A 12,528-nucleotide genomic window follows, 5' to 3' on the forward strand; every position below is an offset into this window, starting at 1 on the left:
GTCTCACTTATTAACACTGATCACTCGTCATGCGTCACTCGTCTTTTGAAACGACTTTGTTTTTGTAAAAGATGCAGCGATTTATTAACATTCTTTAGTAAACTATCTTTTAAATTATAATTCAGGTCAATGCTTATAAAATAAAGGCAATAAAATTAGCATCTACATTATTAATTAGGAAATTTTCCACCGGATTTGATTGGATTTCAACTTAATGCATTCATTCATATAATCACGTCTTTATCCCTTGTGGGTTAGATAGAGTCAACAGTGTTAAAAAATACTGATCAGCCATGTTTTGCTTAATGATAATGAACTGTATTCCATCTTTGAGCCATACAGCTTTGAGTCTTCTAAAAACTCTTGGATCTGTCTTGCTCGTAATAGATTAGGACGTGATTATATGTATATACTTAAAAATAATAATTCTTTTACTGTGGAAAAATATCCCACGTCAAATGTAACGAGAATTATATAAGATTTTATTTGCGTCAAAGAAAACATAAAATTTTTTCCAGAATAAATTCTACATTGAATACTCTCTCGATGGCCAAGATGATTTACCTAATTTTAGAATTCTAGGAACATTTACTTATTTATGTTTAGTCTGGAGCATTTTGTGAGAATATTTTTACATTTTTACTTGATCAAATAGAAAATTTATATTTCATCTTACATTTTTCTCGTATAACGCAGATCCTATTGTATGCTAAGCGATTAAATTTATGATCTATTTTTAGAGACCTATTCCTAAGACCTCGAAAGCAATTTATAATAATCTTTATACACCTACGTTATTATTAAAACTTGTTTTAAGATTTGAGAAAATTTTAAATTGTTTATAGTCGATCACATTTACTTAAAATACAAAGGTAAAATACGGCACTTACATGCCCAAATATTTTGTATAATACAAGATTTAAGTGCGTTTGATCTTAATCGGCCTAGTGTTAACAAGATGAGGCCTAAGGTGGTGCACGCAAAAACAAATAATACTTATTTACGCTTGCCTTGAAAATCCCCAAGTTGTATGAATCGGGGAAAGAGACATACATATGATCACGTCTTTATCCCTTACGGGGAAGATAGAGCCAACATTCTTTTCAAGACCGAAAGGCCACGTTCAGCTGTAATAATGCTTGTTTGAGATAATTATTATGTAATTTGGATAGCAAAATAAATGTAATACACTCGAAATATTGGAACAAATTGATTTGGTTGTGGGTAAGTAATTTGGAAAGCGATAAGGATATTTCTCCGGCCAATCACAATCGTTTCATTTATGTTATCGTCATTCCACTGAATGACTTCATTCCAATTAATATTATAAATGAAGCGAAGTAAGTATGCAGTGATCGTGGCAAGTGGAAAGAGGTAGCCTCTGCCTGACCCCTCCGGGAAAGAGGCGTGATTTTATTTAAGTATGTATGTAATATTATAAATGCGAAAGTATGTTTGTTTGTATGTTACCACTTATCATGTTACAATTACTGGCTGTCCCGGCAAACGTTGTTTTGCCATATAAATAATATTTAAGTAATTTCTAGTTTGAAAAAATTGTTAAGGGTGGACAACCACTAAGGGGTATAAAAAATAGATGTCGGCCGATTCTCAGACCTACTCAATATGCTCACAAAATTTCATGGGAATCTGTCAAGCCGTTACGGAGGAGTACGAGAACGGACATTGTGACACGAGAATTTTATATATTAGAAGATTCTGAAGAAGGACATAGGGTACCTTTTACCTTTCATCCCGGTAAAAACTATAGTTCCTGTAATATAAAATAAGCGAAAATACCTGTTTTCTTTTGTAGATTGATTTTGAATGAGATTAGATGTCACAAGAAATAAATACAAGTTCTGTAAAAACTTAGAACGCTCATTTCGGTCATGGGTTAAAAAAATTGATTATGCAAGCCTTCCTAGATAAGTAAATATCTTGCATGAATTATTCATGTTATCTGCCATAAGGTGCCGTGCAGTTTCAGCGATTCGCCTCCAAAGATATTACGAGTATTGCAACTATGCAACTGGAGAGAACTGTTGCAAATTATATTGTCTATAGATGAGTTTCTTGTTTCCATGAGTCAGTTACTTTCTGAATGATCTTCTGTTTTATTAAAGCGTGTTTTTCATGATGTGCCGTATGATTCTTGGCACTTTAGAAAAGGACCACTGCCATCTTTCGTGAAAGGCAACCAAGGGAAAGGCTAATAAACTTGGGATTTTTGTGGGTGATGGGCTAGCAACCTGTCACTATTTGAATCTCAATTCTATCATTAAGCCAAACAGCTGAACGTGACGTTTCAGTCTTTTCAAGACTATTGGCTCTGTCTACTTCGCAAGGGGTATAGGCGTGACTTTATATATGTACATATACATACATACATATGGTCACGTCTATGTCCCTTGCGGGGTAGACAGAGCCAACAGTCTTGAAAAGACTGAATGGCCACGCGTATAAATTGATCAGATGGGAAACAATGTAAAATGAATCAGATGGAAGTCGCTTATTTTATTATTGGGAGAAAATGATGGATGTCACTAACACGTTTATTAGAAGTAGTGAAAAGACATTTTTAAGGCTTGCGTGTGCCGTGTGGTTCCCGGCATGTTCCCATGGATGTCGTAAAAGGCGACTAAGGGATAGGCTTACAATCTTGGGATTCTTTTTTTAGGCGATAAGCTAGCAACCTGTCACTATTTGAATCTCAATTCTATCATTAGGCCGAATAGCTGAGCGTGGCCATTCAATCTTTTCAAGACTGTTGGCTCTGTCTAACCCACAAGGGAAATAGACGTGACCATGTTTTTGTGTGTATGTATGTGTGTACCTGTTTGTACCCACCTTATATTGCCATCAGGCAGACTGAAGTCAGACGCACTAAAATATATTTATTAGTAAAAAAAATATCAATACTTTCTCTCTTCAATTCAATCGTCCTATCAAAAATTGTAAATTATCTTCGTAGCCAACGGCGTAGCACCCGACTGCTACGCGAGGTCTACGAAATGTCTACGAGGCTTCTACAGCATTTACATAGGCATTTCATCAGGTTTTGCGCGCCTAGAAATGTGAACTTGAGACAAAGCAATAACTCTTGAGACTTTTGATACAGTTTCATACAATTTACTTACTATATACATATATTTGACGGCCTCTGTGGCGCAGCGGTAGTGCGCTTGTCTGTGACACCGGAGGTCCCGGGTTCGAAACCCGGCCAGGGCATGATGAGAAACGAACTTTCTCTGATTGGCCTGGGTGTTGGATGTTTATGTATATAAGTATTTATTATAAAATATAGTACCGTTTAGTTAGTATCTCGTAACACAAGTTCGAAGCTAACTTAATTTGTGTAATTTGTATCGTATATATTTTATTTATTTATTTATATATGGTTTACGCCCGCGTAATGCTTATAATCCCGTGAAATCTATTCCCGCGGGAATTTCGGGAAAACCTCTTAACAATCGTTCTTTCCACTCTACGGCATGTAAAATAACACAATGTCCCCACACATCGCTGTTTAGCTTTTTATTATGAATTTAAACGGGACAGCGACAGTTTTCCGCGCGATAATAACAAGAACCAGGACAAGACCTTGTGGCCTTATGGTTCAAAGACAACAAACATTACCACTAAACTACAGGGATCTAAATATACATCGTATTCGTTACATCACATCAAACCACAAAACAGATACTATTACACTATTCGATTACAGCGGCGTCATGTTGTTTGTTAAACTATTAGTTATATTTGGTTTTATATTTCTTTTCAGTTTAATATACATATATAGATACTAAGTACCTGTAAGTATAAGTTAATTTCATATAGTATGTCAACTAATATATGCAGTGTAGTTTGTTCCGCCGTTTCTTCTACGCGCGCATCTACATGCGCTTTGGACCGCTTCCAAGCTAGTAGTTATAATTAGATTTAAGTGATCTGAAGTCAATAAGTGATATCTTGTATCCAATTTTGAAAATAAATCTATTCTATTATACCTATGTTAAAAATAATGAATGTTTGCAATAACCGAAAGGGTTAATACGAAGATCTGTTATATAAGTTTAAGATCTTGTAGCACTCATATTACGCAAATAAAAATTTGAAATTTAAAAATTAATCTTCCTATCAATTTTTAGCTGAGACATTGAATTTTCGTTAAAATTAATTTAAAATTTTTTAATAAAATCTGTTTAAAATCTACTTTATATTGGCATATCTGGCATATTATTCCAGGCATTGAATGTGAATAGTTTTTAATAAAGGTGTTTTCGAGAAACATCACTTTCACTTTTGATTAAAGGAAAAGTGAGACTTTCTATTTAAATAAGTCCAATATAAAAAAAAAAGAAACGCACACACATAACGTTTATTTGAAAAGCAAATTATGAATTGATATAATCAAGAGTTTGCTATAAAAGAATTTACGGGAAAGAGGTAGTGATGCGACTCGAGCCCTGTTTTTACTCGAGTCACTCGAGTGAATTTGTCAAACTCGTACTAGATTGAAAAAAAATATTATTCGAGTCTCTATGCACTCGAGTTACCGAGTCAACTCGGCGCATCGAGTTAATTCTGTTGCCACTAGATGTCACTTCACTACTCTATTTTACTTATCTGTGTCGGGCCGGTACAAACAAATCAAAACTGACAGGTTTAAACTTGCATCTCGTAGTTAGCCGTACTTTAAGTTTTTTTTACCAAAATTGATTGAATATTAGTGTTTAAAAGTGAAAAATACGTAAAAGAGTTGATATTCTTAGTATTGGTGAATATAAATTAAAGTGTAAAAGTGATTATACCTTAGGTATTTGATTGTAAGTAACCTACTTAATTATATTGTTAAAAAATATGAGTGAAAAAGAAAATGGAGCTAAACAGAAATCATCAGTGTGGTTATATTTCGAAAAAAACAGTACCAATAAAACTGTCATATGTAAAATTTGTAAAAAACAATATAAAGATTTCGGGAATACCACCAACTTAATAACACATATGCGAGGAAAACATTCGCTCCAATTCAGTGGTTTTTTTGAAAATAAAGATAAATCCATAGATAGAGACAGCAAAATTAATAATTCATGTGGACTATCAACATCTACCGCTAATAATCAAGTGGAAACTGTTGGCTCTGATACGACTAGACCTGAAGAGTGTGCTACCAAAAAGAGGCGTTATAAACAGCTATGTTTTTCATCATCCAAAAAACAAACCCAAAAAGATATTGATATTGCCCTCGTTAAAATGATTTGCACTGATATTCAGCCTTTGCAAATAGTAGAAAATAAAGGATTTATCAACTTTGTCCGGACATTACATGCCGATTACATTCTCCCAGACAGAAAAACTTTGTCGGAAAGGTATTTACCTCAACAGTACCAACTGGCACGCTCTTCTCTAGCTGATAAGCTAGAAGATGTAAAGAATTTGGCTCTAACTACAGATATGTGGACCTCGGATAGCAATAAGTCGTATTTGACGGTCACAGTTCATTTCATTAGCGAATCAAAACTATTCGCGCGTACGTTAAGCACAGTAGAAGTAAAAGATGTACATTCTGCGACTGTTATAGCCAACGTTTTAGATACTGTTTTGGAGGAATGGAGAATCAGTGACAAAGTTGTTACTGTTGTAACTGACAACGCCTCCAATATTAAAAAGGCTGTATCGGAATATTTAAATAAAAGAAATCACTTTTGTGTGGCCCATACTCTAAATTTAGCAGTATCTGACTGTAAAAAATCAAACTTGCCATTGACGTCATTGTTAGAAAAATGTCATACTGTAGTAACTTATTTCAAACAAAGTACTAAAGCAGCTTACAAATTAAAAGAACTGCAAGAGCAGATGAACCACCCTGTCATAAAATTAAAACAAGAGGTTATTACAAGATGGAACTCAAGTTTTGAAATGATGGAGAGACTACTACAGACTAAATTATCCTTATCAGCCGCATTGTCTACCATGTCTTCTGCTCCGGAAAATTTCACTGCTAACCAATGGGAGGCAATAGAAGATTGCGTCAGTGTTTTAAAACCTATTGAGCAATTGACTACAATACTATCTGGCGAAAAATATCCAACTTTGTCCTCTATGATACCGTTAATCAGAAATGTCCAAACTTGTCTTATAAAGAAGGTTCCGGTTACAGAAATAGGTGAAAATCTAAAAATCTCTTTGCATTCTGCTATCACTAAACGCCTCGGTATCTTAGAGACCAACAAAACTGCTGCCAAATCCACTTTTTTAGACCCCCGCTACAAGAAAGCTGGTTTTGGCCTCGAAGCCAATGCAGAAAAGGCTGCCCAATGGGTTATAGAAGAGTTAGAATCAGAGATTATAAAAAAAAATAGGAATTTAGCTCCTGATGAATCTAGTCAGACAGTGAACACGTCAAGTAATGCTAATGCTAGCATTGGCACAAATAATAAGGCTAATGATTTATGGGAGGATTTTGACAAAAAAATATCAGAGAGAGAATTAATACAAACACCTACTTCTTCTGCTATAGTGATTGTGAAACAATATAAAGAAATGCAATATTTAGATCGTCATCTCGAACCAATACTATTTTGGGAACAGCGAAAAAAAGCGATGCCGGAGTTATATGAGTTAGCTATTAAATATTTATGTATACCTGCATCATCCGTTCCTGCAGAACGAGTGTTCTCTAAAGCAGCCTTAATTTGTAACCAAAGAAGAAATAGATTAGATTCTAAAAAAGTAGACGAAATCATTTTTCTAAATAGTTACTTCTCATAATATTTTTTATTATTTTATTTTTTTCACAAAGAAGAAAAATGTTAAGTTAAGCACAATTATTATTATTGATTTGTCTTTAAGAATCTATTTTTATTTGTTTTGTATGAATATTTAATGTTTGTTAGAGCATATTTTGTTTTTATATAACTTTATTTAGTTTAATTGTCTTTAAAATTAATAAGTTATGATTTTTTTTATTATCATTAAAGAAAACTTGATTGTAAGCTATACTAAACAAAAGTCTGAGACAGTCTGATTTAATATAGTTATTGATATTTATTAATAATAAAAATAATAAAAAGAAAACTAAGTTACTTGTAACTAAAATTGCATAAAATATGATTGTTCACAAAGAAGTAAAAATGTTAAGTTAAGCACAATTATGATTGTTGATTTGTCTTGAAGAATATATTTTTATTTGTTTTGTATGAATAGTTGATGTTAATTAGAGCATATTTTGTTTGAAATATAGGTTTATGTCACTTTATTTAGTTTAATTGTCTTCAAAATAAATAAGCTATGATTGGATATTTTTTTAATTATCATTAAAGAAAAATTGATTGTATGCAATATAATAAACAAAAGTCTGAGACAGTCTGATTTAATATAGTTATTGATATTAATAATAAAAAAAACTAAGTTACTTGTAACTGAAATTGCATAAAATGTGATTGTCATGAATAGTCAACCATTCATGGAAATTTAATTATTCTTACTTCTTAGGAAGATCTCATCATTGTACATTGTTGATTACTTAAATAAATAATATGTTGAAATTCTTATAATGTGTATTTTATTTCATATTAGTCCATCCATGACAATGATACTAGTTAAATAAAAATTGCACTCGAATTGCAAACTTTCAACTCGAGTGAGATTTTTACTCGAGTGAGATTTTTTACTCGAGTAACTCGAAAACTCGAGTATGACTCGAGTGAGGCTGTAAAATTACTCGAGTGACTCGAGTCACAACATCCCATTCGAGTCGCATCACTAGAAAGAGGCGTGATTTTATGTAGGTATTTTATGTATGTAAAAAAGAATTATGCCAATTTTGAAAGCGTTTCGCTTGAATTAATATTTCAATCTGCGCGCCAAAAGAAGAAAGAATTCATTAACATACATACATACATATAATCACGTCCATGTCCCTTGCGTGGTAGTCAGAGCCAACAGACTTAAAAAGACTGAAAGGCCACGCGTAGCTGTTTGGCTTAATAATAGAATTGAGATTCAAATAGTGACAGGTTGCTAGTTTGTCGCCTAAAAGAAGAATCCCAAGTTTATAAGCCTATCCCTTAGTCGCCTTTTACGACATCCATGGGAAAGAAATGGAACCCGAAACCACACGGTACAACTCATTTAAAATGAAAATACAATCCACACATTATTTGGGTTTTCAAAAAAAATATTATGCCAAATTTAAAAGCAATTCTCTTGATCGACTTTCCACGGGAACAGCAGCACTAACACATTTTTAATTATCACATAATTTAAATTAATATGATTATCGCGATCTTTCTTAAATAAAAATCTACAAACTCACCATGTAAAGCACAAAAATAACGCACAAACTTCACGAATCAGTTGACAATTCCCGCGTTTTATCCAGAACGCGACACGACGCGACCTCCCCGGTTCGCGGCGGACGCGGACTGAGCTCGCAAGGGTGACTACACCCTTATATATGAGGGATTCTGAACTGCAACCACTTGTTACTCCTACTGCAGGTTTGTTAGTAGACGATAGCTGTGCCTTAACTTCGGGGTAACTTTGATGTTTATTTTAAATTTTAAAGCGCCGTGTGTTTCCCGGCACTAATACAAAAAAGAATAGGACTACTCTATCTCTTCCCCACGGATGTCGTAAAAGGCGACTAAGGGAAAGGTTTATAAACTTGAGATTCTTTTTAGGCGACATGCTAGCAACCTGTCACTATTTGAATCTTAATTCTATCAAAAAGCCAAACAGCTGAACGTGACCTTTCAGTCTTTTCAAGACTGTTGGCTCTGTCTACCCCGTAAGGGATATAGTCGTGACTATATGTATGTATGTTGAAGTAAGACTGAAAAGACTGAATGGCAACGTTTCCTCAATGATGGAATTGATATTCAAATAGTGAACGTGGCCTATTTAAGAAACTTGACTCTGTCTACCTAGCAAGGGATATAAATGTGATTATATGTACGTTGAAATTTGATCGAAAGAAAAAGCTTATAAAATTGGGATTCTTCTCGTAGACGATGGGCTAGCTACCTGTCACTATGTGAATCTCAATTTCGTCATTAAGACATACAGCCAAACGTGGCTTTTCATATATATTTATTTATGTATATATATCAATTTCCCAGTTGCTAGTACTTTTGTCCCCTCCTACGACATTCACAAGGAGATCTGGAGTGGTTCTATTCTAAGATCCCGCGCCCACACTGCACTGCCGCCTGTGATTAAATCATAGGAAATCATTTCTCGGCGTTTGATTAAACTACTATTTTGTAAGCTTTATTCCCTCCGCTCCACCGTATCAGATACATCTATACTAATATTATAAAGCTGAAGAGTTTGTTTGTTTGTTTGCTTGAACGCGCTTATCTCAGGAACTACTGGTTAGAAATGATTTTTTTTTCGTTGAATAGTCCGTTTATCGAGTAAGGCTTTAGGCTTTATAATATCACACTGCAACTATAAGGAGCAAAGAAATAATGGAAAATCTGAAAAAAATAGGGGAAAATAATACATCCTTGAGGCTTAAAAGATGCCCAAAATAACTATTTCACGAAATCGCGGGCGCAGCTAGTACATAATATACACGAATAATCACGTCTATATCCCTTGCGGGGTAGACAGAGCCAAAGGTCTTGAAAAAAGTAGAAGGCCACGTTCAGCTGTTTGGCTAAATGATAGAATTGAGATTCAACTAGTGACAGGTTGCTAGTACATCGACTAAAAGAATAAACCCAAGTTTATAAGCCTATCTCTTAGTCGCCTCTTACGACATCCATGGGAAAGACATAGAGAAGTCCTATTCTCTCTGTATTGGTGCCGGGAACCACACGAATGAGTCGCAAATAGTAGGTATACACGAATAAAACCGCGGGTAGCAACTAGAATGTTATTTTCAAAGCTTTTATTGCATATTAGTTTTAATTACCTTGCTATAAAATGAAACATGTTGTACCTTGTTCCTGTAGGTAAAGTATCCTTATTGTACTTTAGATTCTAAAAATGCTTCGTAAAACAGCGGAAGCAATAAGAAAAATATGGTGAGCACAGAACATAAACTCTTATATTATTTTCAACACTGTTTATTCCTGATTTTTTATTTATTAATTCTTTCTACCGTGTGGTTCCCGGCACGAATACAAAAAAGAATAGGACCACTCCATCTCTTTCCCATGGATGTCGTAAAAGGCGACTAAGGGATAGGCTTACAAACTTGGGATTCTTCTTTAGGCGATGGCCTAGCAACCTGTCACTATTTAAATCTCAATTCTATCATTAAGCCAAATAGCTGAACGTGGCCATTCAGTCTTTTCAAGATTGTTGGCTCTGTCTACCCCGCAAGGGATATAGACGTGACTATATGTATGTATGTATTAATTCTAATCTTTAGTATTATAAATATGATAATTAAATCAAATTAAAACTAAAGCTAAAACTACTTATTAAAAGAAAGAAAAAGATACTTACAAACTAATATATTAAAAACTAAAAGTACTTATAAAAAGAAAGAAAAAAGATGACTACAAACTAACTTATATTATTTAAGTTTCACTAATGGCCACAAAGCAAAGCACTTTCTGTGAACGAATGCATTCACGAAAACTAAGAAAGATTGGAAATAAGTTACATTCAAAGTGTGCTTCCCATCACTTCAGATTAGGACCACTCTATATCTCTCCCACGGATGTCGTAAAAGGCGACTAAGGGATATGATAATTAGCTCGGTCTTCTTCCTGTGGCGATGTACTAGCAACCTGTCACTATTCGAATTTCAATTTTGTGGTATTTCAGTCTGTTCAAGAATTTTTGGCTCTGTCTACCCTGTATGTTGTGTCTTTTCAACTAAAACTAGAGTTGTCCACAAATCCGCATGAGAAAATCTTTTTTTTTTCACCTTCCCGCGGGAATGTCGGGAAATCCTCTCTAAGTGCACCTTTTGACCATTTGAGGAACCAGCATGAAATTTTTAAATCTTTTGACCTACTGGTTTGGGGTGTGCGTTGTTTGTCTGTTAGTTAGTCTATAACTCGGGAACAAAAGGGTTTTTGACGGAGTGAACGAAGCGAGTGAGGTCTACCAATAAACACGGGGCGAAAACACATTATTTTTTGCATGTTAGTATGTTTGTAACGCGACAACTTTCGAACTGTTGGTTTGATTTTGATGTAATTTATAAAGTACCTAGAATTTTTCAATGTAATTTTTAAGTAATGTAGTTATCTAAGTCGGTCAAGTAGTTTTCGAAATATTTTTAATTTAATAAGAATTGAAAGTGATCGTGAGGTCTACGTTAGCGGCGAACAACATACATATGGTCACGTCTATATCCCATGCGGGGTAGACAGAGCCAACAGTCTTGAACACTAAATGGCCACGTTCAGCTATTTGGCTTAATGATATAATTGAGATTCAAATAGTGACAGGTTGCTAGCCCATCGCCTAAAAGAAGAATCCCAAGTTTATAAGCCTATCCCTTAGTCGCCTTTTACGACATCCATGGGAAAGAGATGGAGTGGTCCTAGTCTTTTTTGTATTGGTGCCGGGAACCACACGGCAACAAACGGCGAACAATTAGTATTTAATATTAAAAAACCACTGTCGTTCTGTAATTCCATATTTGCGACGGAAACTATTTACCTTCGCCCACGTCTGAAGCAATCTATTCAGCCTCTTTTTCTTCAACTTTATACTGAATTCAAATATATTTACCTACATTTTTCATACAATTCTGTCTTCGTCTATTGTTATGACACAAGGTCTGTAGTTCAGTATAACTACACGAGTAAGTTCGTCACTACATAGTATAAAACAAAGTCGCTATTTTAGTCTGTTTGTCTGTATGCTTAAATCTTTAAAATTACGCAACGGATTTTGATGCGGTTTTTTGTAACAGGTAGAGTGATTCAAGAGGAAGGTTTTTATGTATAACTAGCTTTCCCCCGCGACTCCGTCCGCGCGGATGTCGGTCTTCGCGTAGATGGTTTATTTCTCCATTTTATTTTCAGTCCGGTCAATTTAGACCAAAAAATAGGAATGAAGCTACATTAATTCCCATCAAGCTGAAAATGAGTATAATTGTTTAAAACACAATCAAAAGCATTATTTCAGAATTCCCCATGATTCCGGTTTAAGGAAAAAAATTACCCAAGGTCAAAGGTAAGAAAATGGGATTTTCACGATTTTCTTCAAAACGGTAAGTTTTATAGGAAAATTACCTCAGACATAGATTGTAGATCATAAAGATATCTATAAAAAGGAATCAATATTTTTTTTCAATAAAGCTACCGTTTCTGAGATATTACGATGCAAAAAGTTGCAAGCGTCATATATGCATAAGCACGTCTCGTATATACTCTATGTAGCAGTAATATAAGTAAAAATATTGTTCTGTCGGTAATTTTAACTTGAATTCAAAATATAAAATATACATAAGTATAATGAAACCCAGTTCCTTCATTTATACTGTAGTGAAACCTTGAGACAACATCTGTCTCTCTGTTTAATTGTGTACGTGGCTAGGCTCGTATAGCT

At 34.3% G+C, this 12,528-nt stretch overlaps 1 protein-coding gene across 1 annotated transcript; it reads left to right on the forward strand.

Annotated features, from left to right (window-relative positions):
• Positions 1 to 5,256: 5,256 nt before the first annotated feature.
• LOC106131781 (E3 SUMO-protein ligase ZBED1-like) lies at positions 5,257 to 8,433 on the forward strand. Its single transcript, XM_060948323.1, has 2 exons — positions 5,257 to 6,409; positions 8,387 to 8,433. The coding sequence occupies exons 1-2, from the start codon at positions 5,257 to 5,259 to the stop codon at positions 8,431 to 8,433; spliced, it is 1,200 nt and encodes a 399-aa protein (XP_060804306.1).
• Positions 8,434 to 12,528: the final 4,095 nt, after the last annotated feature.

The sequence above is a fragment of the Amyelois transitella genome, chromosome 15 (genome assembly GCF_032362555.1).
Source record: "Amyelois transitella isolate CPQ chromosome 15, ilAmyTran1.1, whole genome shotgun sequence".
Taxonomy (NCBI): Eukaryota; Metazoa; Arthropoda; class Insecta; order Lepidoptera; family Pyralidae; genus Amyelois; species Amyelois transitella.